The following is a 19,410-nucleotide window of genomic DNA, read 5'->3' as shown; positions in this document are numbered from 1 at the left end:
CGGACAGTCTTTTTATCAGCACTGGTGGAGGGCTTACATTTTTGTTGATTACTGAATGCCGCAGATCTTTTTATGGTATGAACCCAGTACTACTGGAAAGTTTAAAATTTCCGCATATGAGGTGGCTGAAAGGGTTTACTTTGAATTAAGTAGTTGCGGCACACTATGGACTCCCTCAGTTTATGTGAGGTCATCTCGGATTGTGGAAAGGCTGGTAGAATTGATATTGGTTTTAAGATAACTGTTGCAGCTGCACATGCACTGGAAAATGTATTCAGCAATACAGGGATAAGTCAATGTCGCACTTTTAGTAAAATAAGATTAACGCCGCTGGCCAATCTCTTCTCAATGATGATAGAAAGGGGTCTACCACGTTATTCCCAAAACCAAAATCCCCAAAACAAAATCCCCAAATCAAAATCCCCAAAATCAAAATCCCCAAACTCATAATCCCCAACACAAAATCCCCATTTTATGTGTGAAATAAATTCAAATTAGGTTTAAAATCGCCGCGACCAAAAAAGGCTAATAATTCATACCAACTTTCTGCTACCGCCACGGTTATGTCTTTCTGCGTAGTACACGCTTCTGTTAGCTTGTTCGACTTAGAGCGGCTAGCAGTCCTATATATGGATAAGTAAAAATATATATGGCCAAAACGTGAATATATAGTTATACATACATAAATATGAATGAAAGAGGAAAGAGATATTTCTATTTTTTACACGGTCATGATGTTTATCATAGCACTGGGATTTTGATTTTGGGGATTTTGAATTTGGAGATTATGTGTTTAGGTATTTTTTTTTCTTTGGGGATCTTGTGTTTGGGTATTTTTTTTTTGGGGATTTCGTGGCACTCCCGATAGAAAGGTATCCAATTTCGAAATTGAAGCCACAAACAAATTTATTAGTCCCGCGGACTGTTAAATTATATGGTTTTTGGTACAGTCCCGGGTAGAGACGGTATAAGGAAAACAGCTGATTTCATATTTGAATATTTGCCCTAATTATAGAACCGACAAATCATTCGCACCGGCATTTCGAAATAAACCTAACATAGTTTTTTTTTTCTTAGAAAAAAAAAAAATCCGTGTCTGCCAAGTAATCGTGAAGGTGGGTTCTTTACTTTGTTTGAAATTAACTAGAGCTCGCCCAGGGGTTGAAGCTACACCCCAAAAGAAGCAACTATATCAGAAACCCAAACGTCGAGCTGTTTGGGAAGAACTTCTTACCGATCAGAATCAATAGCGAATTACTATCGTCGAGATATCGGTTTGTTTTTGTCCTGTTTCTGCTGTGTCATCGGACTCTTGTTGGTTTCTTATTGGCTTCTTATAAGATAGGTTACATTTGTGTCATCGATTGTGTAGCGCAGTTTTATCGGTATCGGTTTCATAACAAAAGAATCAGACGTCGTAAACAAATCGACAGCATCCCCTTTACGAAGTCAATAATATTTCGATAGCAAAACAGTAAATTTCTGATGAGATAGCGATAGATTTTCGATCGTTAACTTTTCGGTTAAAAATTGGTTGGAAGCATTCCGACAACAAATCAATCACTTGCTGATTACTAGCCAACTTTTCCAAAAAAAAAAAGAACCAGTAACTTTTCTATAACTAATAGCTAAAACTTCGGGCACAACCTAACGAAAGCAAATCGATAGCTTGTTAATCATTTATGGATAAGTTTTTGATAAATTATTAATAATTTTCGTGAACATATATATCGATAGCATTTCGATAATAAACCTGAAGCGTGTTGATTACACATCAAATTTTCGTAAACTTATCGATAATAATTCGATAACTCAATACATTTATAACAAACCAATCTTTTTCTAGCTTTTATTGCCCGTCTGATTCTGCTTATATCATCTCTACCACATACACTGTTCCCCCGTATGGCATATCGCTTCCTAAGACTACGCCTAAGCTAACATTCTGAATCCCCCATACCGTGAGCAAAGATGTTTACGCATACTCTGCGGGATAGGGGGTTGGAATATACCTGCGGTAGGTATGCCTATCGTAAGAGGCGACTAAAACACCAAATAGATTCAAGGGGTTGTGAAGCGCAACTCTTTCAAGGGGTTGCCAGCGCAATATATATATTCTTAAACCAATTTTCAGCCTCACCTATCCGTGGCGAATCCTGTTTCACTAAGAGCCGAGGCTCTGGCGACCCCGAACTCCGCATGGATCTAGGGGGTGGGAGGACGTTATGGGCTAGAAGGTCGCATGTGATCATAACAAATCGTTCTCTAGATGGTCGGGCTTGGTAAAGGATCTTACCGGATCTGCATTCGCCAAAGGAGCATCAACATCGATAACACTCCCCAGGGCCTTCGGGGAGTGTCCTTATCGCAACAACAACAACAACAACAACTGAAGCTCAAGCACGGCTCCTCAAAAATGTCTGCTACTTTCTTTTCGGCATTAATTTCGACCTGAACAACGCTGCAGTAATCTGGCAGCCTTTAGTATCTACTTATTTCTGGATCGACACAGTGAACAGCAGACCTGACCCCTTCCATTAATTTGGAATATTTGTATAGTAGTTCTGGCATTTCTGTACCTTAGCACCAACCCTCGGGCTCAATTGTAGCCCCAAGATCTTTTTCCAAGCTCGGGCACGAGACCACACATTCCGTCTTCCAATATATTATGAATAAATAAATACCCATAGTAACAAAAACAAATTGTTTATAATTATGCTGTACTCCTTCGGGCAGTGTCCTTATCGGTACAACGACACTACAACAACATCTTTACGCAACAAACAAAATTTCTGGCCCGCTACTGTGCACTATGAATATGTTATCGGTCTTGGCAACATTCACTGTTTCCATTGCGTTTATCTCATATTGTGATTTTTATTTACTAATTGAATATTAACTTTTTGCATAACACTTTTACAATGCATTACTACACACTGAGGTATTTATGAAAGTTAATCGCGGGCTTAAGGCAATACAGAAATTCAACGCCAGTAAAAATTTATTTTGCCTTCAAGGCGGACAAATACAGTTTTTTGCTGTGTTAAAGTAACCCTTTTGCTCAGGGTTTGCACATCTAGCAGCCAATGCCAATTTAATATCTTTTTTTTATACAAACAGACGTACATAGTACATATGTATGTATGTACGTGTGTGAAGAGGTATAACTATATTTGGAATTTTAATTTAATATTCGCTTTTGCTGCTACATAAATGATGGGAATATGCAAAAAATGTTCACAAAGTGGCAAATATATATTGTACTTGCAATACCAAATACATTCGCAGAAGAAAATATATATGCATACTGTATTTACTTTAAAGCTTAAGTGGTTACACATTTTTATAGTTAAGTTATATTAAAACACTTTTAAACTTTCCGCTCTTACTTGATTTCTTTCAGTTGAGTATGTACTTCCCCAACAAAATTTCAATCCTCGTAATTTTCTTTTCATCGCAAATAATGATTAATTGTTTTTTATGCGTTCGTGTTAAAAGTAGATGCACTTTTTACACTTGACAGTACACTGATTAATTGCGATACCTAATTAAGAAATTTTTTGACTCACGCGGGAAAAGAAGAGAAAGCCTTATGCATTTGAGGGGAGGGGGGTGTTGCGGTGGTGGAAAAGTTCATTAAACAAAAGAATATTTTCCAAATTCTACTAATATATCCATTAGTTAACGTTTTTTAACAACTTTGCTTAAGACACAATTTGTGAGATGACAAATTAGAAATGAATGCCTGACGAGGGCACCACGTCGTATGAGTAACGCTTTATTGTACAGCCATAAGAATAGGTATTCAAATATGGTTATTTATACCTCCTACATGAAGACTTTTAATTAAATTCTAATAAAATGTAGCTTTTTTGTGTACCATAAAAAATTCAAACTATTTATATTTTCAAAATATTTTTTGTGTCAAAACAATACGCACTTATTTCCAAATACCAATGATGGCGAGTAACGCTCTACTGTTCAACAAAAAGTACTGTGAGTTTACATATACATCTCAAAAACGCCTTTTATATTTTTTTAATTACAGTCATACAGCAAGAAACATACATTTTAAAAAACAATTAAAATAAAAGCAAATATCAATTTCGAATTTTTTTATCTTTCCCTTGGCGCGCTCTCATAAATTAGCCTACGCGTATTCACACCACGCATACACCCACAGGCATTGCTTTTACCTGAACATTTGAGACCCTGATGATAGATGCCGTAGAGCAATGAGCCACAGTGGTCGCAAAATGTTGGCCCACCAAATGTGAATGGTTCGAAATGATGCACTGTTTGTGGTGAATCCTAGGATGTGTAAATCAAAATATTTTGCAATACAAAATTTTTTGAATTTTCGAAGTTAAATGAAATATTTTTTAGTATTATAAATAATTTAAGATTTTTTTTGTGTAAATAATTTGTATTTTGTTTTGCCAAAAAAAAAAAAAAAAAAAAAATTACGAAAATAATAGGTCACAGAAAATGTATTTATTTCATATTTTCATGATATTTGTTTTTTGTAAATGGAAAATTTTGTTTCGCCATTAAATCTTTATTGATTTTAATATTATTGTTTTGAATTTGAAAATTTTTCATTCATAATAATTCAAAAATGTTTGCGTTTTAAATTTGCATTTGATTAAAAAAATAAAGCGGTCCGTAAACATTTTAAAAGTTTATATTGTTTTATAATTTTAATAAAAAAATTTTAGGAATTTTTTAAACCAACATTTGTTGAATTTTTTGATTTAAAAATTTTTTTGTTTTAATATTAATTTTTTTATTCACAATAATTTTTTAATTTTGATGGTGTTTATTTAGTATTAAAATGTAATTGCACATAATAAAAAAGTAAATCAGAAAAATTTAAAAAGTTTGTGTAATTGACAGTGTTTTATATTTTTGATTAAAAGTAAAAAAAAATTTAATTTTTTTTCGTAATTAAAGTTTTTGGTAAACAGTTTTTAACGTTCCATATTATTGTTTTATGATATTAAGATATAAGATATTTTATTTATAGTAATTTAAGAATTTGTGTATTTTAAATTTAATTCTGAAATATCAATTTGTGAAATTTTTTATGGAAATTTTTGAGGTTTTTAAATCCCCCTTTTTTTTTATTATTTTATATTTATAATTATAAAATGAATGAAGGACCGTGAATATTTATATCGGTTAAAGTTTTCGTGATATTTTTAAAGAAAATTTGGGAAATTTTTTTGAAAAATTTTGGCATTTGTTTCTAAATAAAATATTTTTTCAATATGATATTTTTTTTTATTTAAAAAGGTATTTTTAAATTTAATTCACATACTTTTATATGAATATTTTTTTTCCAATGTTTGGTTTTCAAGTTCATAAAATTAGTTTTTTATCGTTTTATGTTTTAGTTTTTGTTTAAAAATTTATATTGTTTTATTTTTGAAATAAAATGTTTTTATTGTTTTTTGTTAATAGTAAAAAAAAAATTTAGAAAAAGGACATTTCCAACAAATTTATTATTCCATTTGTCAAGTTACGGTTAATCATTGCACAAAATTCATTAATTTTTATGCGTAAATTTGTTTTGTTGTAATTTTTATTGGAAAATTTTGTTGAACACGTTTTTATTTTTAATAATTTTTTTTTAATTCCACATTTTTTGATTGATATTATTTACAGTCAATTGCGTAACCCACGAATTCACGCCAATTAATTCCATCACATTTTTTGCCATTTCGTTTTTGTTTTACAGTGCATTGTTGTTATAAAAGATTATAGTTATTATTTTCAAGTTTTTATGTCAATTGCATTGTTTGCGATTGCGTAACGATTTATTCGACATTGGTTGCATTTCAATATGCGAATATTAATATTGCAAGCATTTCAGATATGACAGTTTTTTTTACAATTTTAAGATTTCATAGTTGTATTGCATAATAAAAACCAAATTTTTTTTAATAAGCATAAATGGATTTCTATTTTATTATTTATATGTTTAATTTATATATTTTTGTTGGCTCACATATTAATGTGTCAATCGAGTTGATAAACAAAATAAATATTTTCCAATATTTCAATATCCCAAATTTTTAGCAATTTTTTGTTTTTCAATTCGTTTTAAATTTGATGTGATGGTTAAAGTTATTGGATGCACAAAAAGAGACACAAGACACCGTTATATGTTGCACGTTATGTGTGGCATACAAAAATTTGCAGTTTTTGACGTTTTTAATGTTGTGTTGGTATGCACAAAAGGCAGACGTACACAAAAGAGGAAAAATAGGAAATAACGTGTGATTTAATGTTGTTGTTATTTTTATGGCAAACTTTATGTAATGTTTAAAATATATAAAAAACATTTGTTTATAGTAAGTTTCCCTTGCATGGTAAATACTTAATTACTTAGATATTTGATATTTGCGGTAATATCTAAGACTATGCTAGTATAACTTAAAAAAAAAAAGAAAAAGCAAACAAAAAGAAAATATATTCAATACATAGTATTTTTTTAAATTGCAATAATTGCAAAACTTCACCAGCGCATTTTTTTTATCAATTAAGTTCAAACAAAAGTTCAAATAACAACCACGAAATTTACTTTGCATACCGAAAAGTTACTTTTTATTTTTCTATGCAAGTGGCGAAATCGGCAAACGTTTTCCTGCATGAAATTTATCTAAGAGACATTTGTAAAATGGTTCTTGTTTCCATCCTTATTACTTCATTTCCCTTCCTATTGTTAACTTTCTGTTTTTCCTTCCTATTCATATTCTTCTCTTATAGTAGGAATGATGTAACTCTCTTACTCCCACTATCTTTCCCACTCCCACTCTCGCTCTCAATTCCACATTCCCTCTGATTATTTCTCACTTTAACCCGCACTATCAGTCTAACTCTCACTCTCACTTCCACTCCCATTTTCACATACTTCCTTTCTACTTAAAGAACCTATTAAATGACTTTGTGACTTTGACATTTATTTTTTATAATTTTCAATAACTTATGCAAATATGGGCTTCATTGTGGTGGAGAGCAATCAAATGATTGCGTACATGATCTCTTTGTTATCTAATAAATTCATTTTTATCAACAATATGGATTTGAGTTAGAAATTCGGGACCAAAATGGACTTAAAACCGAAAAATACGAAATTTTACTCTTCACAAGAAAGTGGAAGTAACATTACTACTGGCCAGAAACCAAATGACTGTTCCGTCTCCGGTAAAATTTTATACTCAGCTGAGCAGAGCTCACAGAGTGTATTAATTTTGTTCGCATAACGGTACCCCGTAACAACATAAAGTAATCGAGATAGATATAGACTTCTATATATCAAAATGATCTGGGCGAAAAAAGAAATTCATTTAGCTATGTCGGTTCGTCCGTCCGTCTGTCCGTAAGCACGATAACTTGGGTAAATTTTGAGGTATCTTGATGAAATTTGGTATGTAAGTTCCTGGCACTCATCTCAGCTATTTAAAATGAACGGATTCGGACTATAACCACGCCCACTTTTTCGATATCGAAAATTTCGAAAAACCGAAGGAGTGCGATAATTCATTACCAAAAACGGATAAAGCGATGAAACTTGGTAGGTGAGTTGAACTTATGACGCAGAATATAAAAGTAGTAAAATTTTGGACATTGGGCGTGGCACCGCGCACTTTAAAAAGAAGGTAATTTAAAAGTTTTGCAAGCTGTAATTTGGCAGCTAAGTATGTAATGTTCGAATACACCCACCCGAACTTAGCCTTCCTTACTTGTTTGAGCATATTTTTATGCAGCCTCAATCCTTCAGCATAATTTTTAATATTTATGAATGTTATTTACTTTATTCAAATTACGTAAAAGAAATACTGTCATCCGCAAAACTTTCTTTAATATTTCACGCGTATTTGGATGTTGTAAAATTTTATGAATTTCAAAGTTTTGCTTCATAAATCAGAAGGACCGAGGAGACAAGGAACCATCACACTCGTTTTTATACCCACATAATTGAATGTGTGTAAGATATGAGAGCACCCTTACACATAAGTGGCAGCTTATGTAAATAAGTATTTCAGCAATATTGCATGCCAAGTATGTTGAAAAGTTTTCTTCATATGAAATACTTTTGACAAGGCAAATAAGAGATAGGGAAAAGGTGAGAAAAGTTAAAATTATTGTGTCAGCACGTGCAAAATAATTATAAAACAAAAATGTAAAAATAATACATAGCACCGGCTTTGCTTTCACATTAATATCCGCTCATTAATAAAGACAATGCTTATATTGACACAATCATTCTCATAAGGCAGCTCAGCGTTAGATTAGCTGGCTAGAGGACCACCTGCCCATAAGTTGGCGACATGTGACCAGCGAAATTCCAAAGACATGCTCAGCTCGCCAGTCCCCGCCTGGGTACAGCAATCGCTGAAAGCTCACGAGCTCGAGGTGGCATAGCTAGGTCGCTGTGTACTTGGTAAATTCCCTAAAGTAACAGCTGGCGGATAGCATCTGATCAACCACATCTATCATATTGGCGACTTCAGCTTGGAAGCCGCTGAAATCGCCGGGCAGTGCAAACATTCATCTTACACCAAGCCCATAGCAGCGAACCCATTTTCAATTCTTCTTTCGAGTTCAGCTTGAATCCTTACGTGAACAGGTTCAGCAAACTCTCATCTAATAATAGTTTCCCAATCAATTAAAGTTTTGAGTTAATATGAGTGTTGAAAGCTGTAAAGGGAGCGACAGTCGGCGCACTGATGCCTGTACTGCCAGGGATAAAGTAGAAATCAGTCAGAATACTAGAGTCTCCGTTATAAACTAGTTTCTATTCGTCATCACCAAGCCGTATTGCCATCCGAGCCATTTTGTCTACGTTCTCAAGCAGGTACAGATTCAAAATTGTGTTTTGAGCCGGTGTGGGCGTTGTATGAAGGGACCTCGTTAATCAAACCATCGCCAATTTCTACACTTAATTCACGCTTTTGAATATAGAAGAAGCATCTACTGCTCTCCATAAGACAAGAACATCATAGAAAAGTATATACTGGACCACCATATTGTACAGTTAATTGGTTGGAAGTTAATCAGGAGGACACTTGGATCACTTTGTTACGATACGCAGATAATTTTCATACGACGCGTATCTGTTCAGAAATTTACCCCGGCCAAGAAATGCCAGAATATCAGCATAAACTCTTTTCAACCCCTACGCTCAAGGTCTGAAACACGGCGTTTACTACCACAATCTAAAGCACGGAAGAAAGAAAACCCTCTATGTCGTTACCCTTCTCATCTTTCTCTGAGCCATCGTCACTGCCCACTCATAGTTGATACAGTTCTGCCACTCAAATATCTGCAGGTGAATTCTACCAGAGTCAATCCAACTTTCAATGTTGACAGGACCCTTTAAATTGCTGCTAGTATGGCTTTTTGAAGGCTCCTTCTATGTCAGTAAAGGCACTCTTTGCTCTAGTGGGACTGCTTAATAGTTTGCCATCGGGATGAATAGGGTTACCACCTAATCTTATTATATTTACTTCTTAATACATCCGCTAATACTGCAACAACTGCGTGACATATATTAATGAAAGCTTGCAGGTAACGTCTTACACTTTACGCTTTTTCTTTTAGGCTTTACTGTTAAAGCTGGTTTACAGGTTTGCCATCTGTTTGAAATTAAAACAAAATTAAATGGGATATGCCAATATAGACCTCCATGAAAAGAATTTTATTTAAATAAATTAGGCGGGTTGTTGTATAGGGTTGCCACTTAAAGTTTTTGTATTCACCCTTGAGATATTTTCACAAGGTTGCCACATTTTAGTATTTTTTAAAGTTTCTTTAAGAGAGGGTTGTTACATAGGGTTGCCACGTATGACTCTTTACTCATACCTGGAATACTTTAAAAATGTTGTCATCTTTTAGTTTTTTTTTTAAGTGAACTGGACTACACAATGATTGTTATCAAAAGTTGGGTGTTTAAATCATATTTATATAAAATTTTCTCCAAGTAGGGTTATAACATATTATTGCCACTACATTAATTTTTTGTAGTCTCGTAATATCACTAAAAAGGGCTTAAATCATTAGATAATATTTTGTGTGGAAAAAATACGTTGAAATCAAAACTCTCTTGGAGGTTCAAGGGGTCGGGCGTCGCAATGTATTGCTTCTCCAACGCATGAAGTTAAGGTACGTCAGGCTAAGCTCGGCCATCTAAATATTTTACGCTTAAATAACCAAAAATATATAAATAAAAGAGTTTTAAAAGGGAGTTCTAACTAAAGAGCAGAACAATTCTCTATATAAATAGAAAAAAAATAAACTAAAATAAATAAAGAAATACTGAGTCTTCAAGTGATAAAAAAAAAATAAATAAAATGTCATGCCACACTTGACTCTACTTCCCTATATTTGAATTCGCTTCTGCTTGTCGACAGTTTGTGGTATTTCCATGTCATTCGCAAGTGTGTGCACTACAGCGCCACAAAATGAATTATTTATAAGAGAAAATGCTTTTGTGCTTCTTCTTCTTCTTCTACTTATACTAATGCATAAATGCAGATAAGCACACAAGCATGACTGCTTCAAGCAAACCCGGTTTTTTTTTTGCGAAAATTTCAGCACCATCGCAGCATGAAACACGTTTTTATACGCCACTGCACGTGTGTGCATGTCACATGCAATTGCTAGGCATTTTTTTCCAGCGCAAGCATTACGCTCCACGTGCGCATTTTCCAAGCGAATGCGTTGCTAAAACAGAAACCGCTAAAAATGTAGCGCTGAAAAAAGTAAAAGCTAAAAATAATTTGTAAGTTGTAGCTACAAGTATAAGTAGAAAACCTGTGCTGCCTCAAGTAAACCGACTTGCTTGTGTATGTGGTTTTGCCAAAGTTGTCACCACCAATAAAAATATACATTTAACCATACACATGTATACATGTATATTAGGTCGGGTCAATTTGTGGGGAGGCAAAAAAATCGCCCATTGCTCTGTGAAAATCATATTCTAGGGATCAAAGTAAGAAACTTTGCCGAAGGAACCATACCTCTAAAACGAATTCTGATGTCCCCCCCTTTGGGTCGTAGGGGCAAATTTTGAAAAATCCCACTTTGAAATGCCTATGTTTTTTCTTTTTGGAGTTTATTTTTCTCTTTAGAAATTTATTTAGTCAGAACATATGTAAATGAAAAAATGAATTTAACTTAGTAATAGAAAAGAAATTAAAAAAAATTATTAGAAATTAGCATTTTTACAACCCCCTTTTAAAACCAAGGCATCACTGTGATGCATTTGCATGTCGTAAACATAGTTGTGTAGGTTTTTTATTTAACCGTTTTAAAAAATGAAGGTATCACTGTGACACAATTGCAGATCGTAAAATTGCTTGTCTTGTTTTTTTAAGCCACCACAAGACACAGCAGGTAGAATTGAAATTGCCCCTACCCAAAAGTTCGACCCAAAGGGGGGGACATCAGAATTCGTTTTAGAGGTATGGTTCCTTAGGCAAAGTTTCTTATTTTGATCCCTAGTATACGATTTTCACAGAGCAATGAGCGATTTTTACATCGACCCGCCCTATTGCATATGTATGTACCAGCATATAACTTTTGTCAATATCTACATGCGCACACATATAAAGAGATAGCGTTTCAGGTTTATAACTTAATTGTGTTTGAAAGAAAAGGTTTTGTCTTACTTTCTTTCTTCTACTTTGTTACTTTTTTCATTGCGCCTGTGAGTATGCTACAAGCGACCGCGCACAAAGCTTTCGCCATATCTAAGTAGATATGTGATATTTGTGGTTTGCGTCCTCAGCACAATTGACAGCAAAAATTTAAAACAGAATTAATGTCCAAATTTGTACGAAACACAAACGTTTTCTCCTTTTTTCTTTAACAAAAAAAATCATGCGCTGGCGAAGTTCTTCGTTTCGCTTATCTTTTCTTGTATGTGCACAGCTTTAAATGTTAAGCATTCTTTGTTGGTGTGTATATTTGTGTGTGATACTGGAGAAAATTATACTATTATTATATTATTATATATTTGTGTGCATGGCTGTGTGTTTATGGTTAGATCTTACTGACTGATTTATTTGTTAGGATTTGTTATTGTGCGTATCTTGTATGTGCTACTGTATCAAGTATTTTGATATTGTATACTTGTTTCTTAGCTTCCAAAAACGTTAAAGATATTTTGCTATCTACTTGTGATAATTTATTCGATGTTTTCATGCTTATCATGTTTTTTTAGGTAAGACGTATTTCTTTTTTGGTATCAAGTGCTGGAATGTACAGCAGCGCACAGAAAAATTGCGTAGGAAATTTTGATCAAACTTCGTCAATTAAATTCTTCTTTTTTTTCATTTGTGATATTTTTAAATAAAACACTTGTGAACATCTATAAACATCGAAAACATTTTCGTAAAAACTCGAAAATTCAAGAAAATTTTACGAAATCTTTGAGCCTCTTATTTGGAGTTCTTCGAATGGCCCACTCAATTTTTATCTTATGTGGTACCTTCGCATAGATTTGACACTTTATTTTCTGAAGAGTGTCTTAGTTATTCTTCCGTTTAAAAAATTAAATTTTCTCCAATTTTCGAAACTTCAAAAATGCTTGAAAACGTTTGCTTTGCTTTGATTTGCAAATTTTCAGATAGATAATTCAAAGGCGTTTTTTTTAAACGTTGAAAATAAAAAAAGAATTCAACGGATGAACGCCCAACCTACAAACCAATTACAACCAAAAATAGATTAACAAACCTTCCGGTAAGAACTATATATTCTGATAACGATCTGATTACTAATAATGCTCGCAACCTTATGACATAAGGTAACAGTGCACGGAAGATCGTTGTGCTCATGAGAGGCAAAATCATTGAAATATAAAAAATAAAGAGGTTACGATCGAATCTAATCGTAGCTGGTGACTACATAAGGTGGGTCTATAATAGAAGTGCGAAGAAAAGTAAGTCGTAAATTGAAGTAGTATTCTTTCATTTATGGTGGGAAGGCAACTGCGTCGCCACACGCTGTCGGAGGAGCATCTCACCGTTATTTGAAACAAAACAAGTTCTTGTTGAGGTGGCATAGCAAAACTTATTCATAACTACAGTTCAGCCCCGCACTATAATGTCTACCAGTCGTTTGATAGATTTAAATGAGGGAGCGAAATGCAGTCATCTGCTGCCCCAGTTTCCAGATGGGTAAAGTTCGTCTCATCAAAGAAACTAAGGAAACGAAATTGCGCATATTGTTACTGATGGCGGAAAAAGCACCAGGGACCTAGAATTGTACATTTTACTAGTCCATACATCGAATTGAATCATAAGCATTTGTACAGCCTCCGCTCAGCGCAATAGTATTCGTAGGGAGAGAAAGAAAGTTTGCTGTCGAAAAACACGTTTTTACAGAGAGCTGATTATTTCACGAAACTTTCATCTAACGGTGAAATCGAGCAGAGGGGCATATTTGCCTCTCATTATCCGTTGCCATGCATTATCCGTTTCCAATGAGCCCAAACAAATCCCTGGTAAGCGAAGAAATGTCGTGTTGCCTCTGAAAAGAAGACCTCTGCTTATAGGACCTAACCGCATACTGGCACAGGGATATGCAATGTATTACGATATCGAGTAGCCAAGATGGGAAAGATACGCCTTAATGAACAAAACAAAAAACAGGTAAGAGCTGCGTGACTATGAAGAGCTTCAGATGATTGCTGATAGAAATAACGCCTGAAAATTTTGCTGAGGCGTAGAGTTGGTAAAGAGCCGGCACCAAATCCTTTACAGTATAAGGTCTGACGACCGTCCTCTTATTCGCTTTAATGTGGGCTATTTCCAGCCCAAGAGAAAGACTATCCCACAAACCGCTCTAATTTCCATGTATTTATCCTGCTAAATATCGCGTTATTGGCTTTTCTAGCATAATTTGCAACAAACTAAAGACCAAAGTCAACGAAATTGTTTAACCTTATAATGCGGCTCCAGACTTGGTAAATCTACGACAAATCAGATTTTCATAATAAGCCAAATCAAGGAGACGACTCACTGCAAGAAAATCAATACACACATTGTTGGCTGTTGTCAATGAAACACTGGAAAATTGCTTAGTTCACAGACAATCTACTGGAGGCAAGTATAAACTTAAAAACTATATTGGTATGGAGACTAAAGTCAGCTCAGAAATTCAGAGGAACAAAACTCTTGCAACATAAAACTAGCTGCGGTTTGCAGTGAGCAGGCTATTGCAGAGTAAACTTTTTTCTCCCATGAATAAAGCTCATTCCCTAAAAGCCATCCCTAATAAAAGCAAATTTTCTTCAGAAGATTTATGTTCATGTTCTAAACTCAACAATGAGCAGTATGGCTTTAATAGATATATAAACATAAGACAGCAAATAAAAGCTAAACAACTTTGAAAGTTTTTCATTGTCACTTGATTTTGTGTAAATATATGAATGAATTCGATCTGTTCCATAAATTTTACTCAGCTTATTAAAATGTATGCGATTTTTCTGTTATGTTTTATGTGGCTATGTCTTTGAAGGATACATTCAAATGTGTTTTTATATGTAGAAATGTATGTACTTACATATCAAATACTTAATATTAGTACTAGTAAATTATTATAATATATTCCTCTTTTTATTTCTACTTTCTTATGATATTTTTATATTATTAATAAAATAAACTTACGGAATCGATTCCTTTATCCTTGCCCGGGCAAACGAATGTGACATACTCATGACATCGTTTGTGTACGACATAGGAACAAACTGGAAAGATAGGAGAAAATACATAAATAAGAGATGACACAAAAACTTTGTAGATAGTAAATATTTATAACTTGAGAATACTTTGATGTTTCCCATACTTCGTTGTATATTTAAATGTGAACAAAAGATTTGGCAGATGGCATTTGTTAAGTAAAGTCAATTTGGGCCATGTCATGTCATGATAACCAATGTACCAAATAAAGAAAAACCTCGAAATGCCTAAAACTCATTATGGAGAACATATAAGATACGACTATCTTCAGAAACTTAAATGGCAGTTGAAACACATATTCTTATTCACCAGACATATCGTGGAGTTATGGAGGTGGTTATTGTACTTGGCTATAACTTGGAAGTACTGAGAGGAAAACTAAGCTAACATGTAACGAATTTTGTGAATTTCTGATATTTATGCACTTTATGTAAACGTTCGAATCGTTGAACTTTTGAATAATAACTTCAATATGCAGTATTGCAAAATGGTCTTTTCTTTATTTAGACTACTCTGGGAGTAGTACAATTATATTTCACTAATAGCGTGTTTAAATCTAACTGATTATTATTCCTCAGCTTGCGCTGCTTTTATGCTCTCTCTTGCCTCGTTCGCATATTTCTCCTAAGCTCTAGACGTTTCACAAACATGCATTCTAAAACAGTTGTATCTCATGCTTGGTTATTTATATACATGTATATCTGTAGTTTATGCTTTTCTTCTAGCCATATGCGTGTGTATGTGTGAGTAACAAATTCTGCCCTTAGCCGGCGGCTACATATATTTATGTGAAATAATCTCTCTGCCTCAAGCTGCTGGTTATGTGTATGGAATATTCTTCGTTGCCTTGTACATAATTGCTGCTGCTTGCTTCAATGTGTACATTAGACAGGACATATTTTGTATGAAAAAAATAAAAGTTTTTAAGAAAGCGGTACCACCCCCTCAAATTATTCCTTTGTATATAAGTAATTAATTTCCAAACTATTGGGCAGATAACTTAAGGTTAAGGCGTGGCACATTTCCATTGAAAATGCCCAGAATCGGAGTTTTTGTTATTTTCGAGAGCCATACCCGACAAAACCTTATAAAAAGTTGTTAATACGCTATTTCTCTTCTAAAGTGTATTTATAACAATTAAATGAATGACAACAATTTTTTGAAACGTGCGTGGTACCATCTCTTATTTGATCATGCATTGACGATTGCCGTAACTTAAACATTTTTAAATGTGACAGAAACCCTTTACACTTATTTCCTGTACAAAGAGGAATACTTCTTATAAAAGACTCAAAGTCATTAAATAAACACCCCTCTCTCGATAATACTTAGCGACAAGAAACTGAACTAAAAGAACTTTGCGATAGATCTCTAGCTGAGTATATGATGTTCGTTTACATCCGAACTTAGACAACCTTTTTGTTCTTCTTCCATGTTTGTTAATATTGTTTTACAGTTCTCCATTAATTAAAAAAAAAACTTATTTGCTTCAGGTCGATTCTTAAGAGCATTTATTTCTCTTTTTGATCCAACTTCCTCACTTCACACGTGGTCCTTAACCAATGTGGGAGAAATATGTGTACCTGAGTATATTAACTTTGTTCATGACGGTAATCCGCAATGGCATAAACTAATCGAGATAGATATAGACTTCTATATATCAAAATGATTTGGGCGAAAAAATAAATTCATTTAGCCCTTTCCGTCCGTCCTTAAACACAATAACTTGAGTAAATTTTGAGGTATCTTGATAAAATTTGGTATATAAATTTCTGGGCACCCATCCCAGATCGCTATTTAAAATGAATGAAATCGGACCATAACCACGCCCACTTTTTCGATATTGAAAATTTCGAAAAACCGATAAAGTGCGATAATTCATTACCAAAGACGGTTAAAGCGATGAAACTTGGTAGGTGGGTTGACCTTATGACACAGAATAGAAAATTAGTAAATCTTTGGACAATGGGCGTGGCACCGCCCACTTTTAAAAGAAGGTAATTTCAAAGTTTTGCAAGTTGTAATTTGGCAGTCGTTGAAGATATCATGATGCAATTTGACAGGAATGTTACTCCTATTACTATATGTGTGCTAATCGTATTACAAACACGCCCACTTAAAAAAAAATTTTTTTTTTTTAAGTCAAATTTTAACAAAAAATTGAATATCTTTAGAGTATATAAGTAAATTAAGTCAACATTCAACTCCAGTAATGATATGGTGCAACAAAATACAAAACTAAAAGACAATTTCAAAATGGGCTTAGCTCCGCCCTTTTTCATTTAATTCGTCTAGAATACTTTTAATGCCATAAATCGAACAAAAATTTACCAATCCTTTTGAAATTTGGTAGGGTCATAGATTTTATGACGTTAATTATTTTCTGTGAAAATGGGCGAAATCGGTGGAAGCCGCGCCCAGTTTTTATGCACAGTTGTCCGTCTGTCCTTCCGCTCGGCCGTTAACACGATAACTTGAGCAAAAATCGATATATCTTTACTAAACTTAGTGCACGTACTTATCTGGTTACTTTATCTTGGTATAAAAAATGACCGAAATCCGACTATGACCACGCCCACTTTTTCTATATCGAAAATTACGAAAAATGAAAAAAATGCCATAATTCTCTACCAAATATGAAAAAAGAGATGGAACATGGTAATTGGATGGGTTTATTGACGTAAAATATAACTTTAGAAAAAACTTTGTAAAATGGGTGTGACACCTACCATATTAAGTAGAAGAAAATGACAAAAGTTCTGCAGGGCGAAATCAAACGCCCTTGGAATCTCGGCAGGAATACTGTTCCTGGTATTACATATATAAATAAAATAGCGGTACCCGACAGATGATGTTCTGGGTCACCCTGGTCCACATTTTGGTCGATATCTCGAAAACGCTTTCACTTATACAACTAAGGGCTACTCCCTTACCTCATTAATACCTTTAATTTGATACCCATATCGCACAAACACATTCTAGAGTCACCCCTGGTCCACCTTTATGGCGATATCCTGAAATGGCGCCCACCTATAGAACTATGGCCTACTGCCTTTTAAAATACTCTTTAATACCTTCCATTTGAAACCCATGTCATACAAACACATTCCAGGGTTACCCTAGGTTAATTTTGCTTGGATCCAAGCTCTCATATATTTACTTATATATGTCAAAGTGCTATCTTTGCAGTTAGAGCAATAAGTAAATTTACAAATGTATGTAGTGACATCCACTTATGGCAGAGATAACATCCACATATGTAAATACATTACAGTAACTACATGCACAGCAGCGGTAGACTGTCACTCATAGTTTTGTAAAAGTTTAAGTGATAGCCATTCATGCCAATCCATTCTGCTTGCAGCATACTAAATACAACAATACTTGTTATAACTTTCCTCTGTGTGGCCATCACTTGTGACTGTCATTGTTGTGGAGATAGTAAATTTTGTAATAAATGTTTTGAACTTAACTTACCTTGACATTGAAAGCCCTGCTTGCCAAAACCCCTGAAAGTAGAAGAAAAATAAGTTTTTAGTGAAAGTGTAGTTGAGGTGGTTTGATATTCAATTTCTTGATTGTTTACTTAAAAAGTTGGTAAAATTATTTTGAGCAGAAAACTTATAACACGAATCTTGCATACTAACTAAGAGCTTGAGCTACAGAAGGAATATTCTTTTGCTTATGCACGCAATCTTTTATTTTTTAATTAGCTGCATTATTTATTTCAGATTTATTTGTGTTTATCAACTTAAAATAAAAATAAAAAAAACGAAAGAAATCCCACAGTTTCACTTGGACACACCTTTTTCCATATTGAATGCGCTGAGTAATTGCCAGGTATATCCATCCAAACAGATAATTATTAACTAGTCTTCAATGAATTGCTGATTTGCCCAAATAAACTTAAGAAGGACAGAAATAATCCTTCGCCGTTTCTGCCAGACTGCCGAAAAACAGCGCATCCGGAAATCTGAGCCATCTAGTTTACACTACAGGACATAGACAAAAAATGATGAATCGACTCCTCTCCCTCCTCATTCCGATATTTGACGCCAAGAGAGCTTATTGGTATGCGCCATCGTCGAATTTTACTACAGACTTCTATCGTTTAAGAGGAAAGCTAGTTCATTCTCACAACCATATTAGGACCTTACAATTTCTCTGGTAGGTCATCGATTCCTGTAAGTAGATAGACTAGTGGTGGTCATACGAAGTGATTCCATTTGTTTTCATTTTGAAACTTTTCTTTGTCATCTCATATGGTTATTCATACCCTTTAATATTATTATGCTCCGGAGCCATTAATGGGAGACATTGAGATGCGATATGGATGCTTCAAAAGGGCGACACTTCCGCACTTTATGGGATTTTATCAAGTTAGACTTTAATGCACAAGTGCCCTCGAAAGCTTCATTCGACGTTAATGGGGGGTAAAATGGGGAGTGAGCAGCTACGGAGTTCCGGCAAGCAAGTCAATCAGTCTTCACTTGTACTTCAAACAATAAATACCTCATGCGTGAATTCTATGCTCCTTGTACACGTTCACATTTTACTACGAAAAGGGTATGTTTGTATTCGACGTTCTGCTAGCGTTTTGTATGTCTTTAAGTCCTGGTTCTCAAAAACTATCGTTATATTGGTCTTTCAAGCTTTACTG

At 34.1% G+C, this 19,410-nt stretch overlaps 2 protein-coding genes across 9 annotated transcripts in view; one reads left to right on the top strand and one right to left on the bottom strand.

Annotated features, from left to right (window-relative positions):
* LOC137243197 (micronuclear linker histone polyprotein) overlaps window positions 1-19,410 on the top strand; it is a 553,070-nt gene that overhangs the window by 65,916 nt on the left and 467,744 nt on the right. The gene's annotated exons all lie outside the window — the stretch shown is intronic.
* The window catches only part of Pkc53E (Protein C kinase 53E), a 222,838-nt gene that overhangs the window by 47,766 nt on the left and 155,662 nt on the right, over window positions 1-19,410 (bottom strand). For 4 of the 7 annotated variants that reach the window (XM_067770586.1, XM_067770589.1, XM_067770590.1 and 1 more), the window contains 2 exons: window positions 18,228-18,259; window positions 14,679-14,758 (listed from right to left, as the gene is read on the bottom strand). In XM_067770586.1, the coding sequence (XP_067626687.1) occupies window positions 14,679-14,758; window positions 18,228-18,259 (112 nt within the window). Of the gene's footprint in view, window positions 1-4,196; window positions 4,312-14,678; window positions 14,759-18,227; window positions 18,260-19,410 lie in introns of all 7 variants that reach the window. The other 3 variants (XM_067770585.1, XM_067770584.1, XM_067770587.1) reach the window with 1 other exon arrangement.

Source organism: Eurosta solidaginis, chromosome 3 (genome assembly GCF_040869045.1).
Source record: "Eurosta solidaginis isolate ZX-2024a chromosome 3, ASM4086904v1, whole genome shotgun sequence".
NCBI classification, from domain to species: domain Eukaryota; kingdom Metazoa; phylum Arthropoda; class Insecta; order Diptera; family Tephritidae; genus Eurosta; species Eurosta solidaginis.
This window is presented reverse-complemented; position numbering and strand designations above follow the sequence as displayed.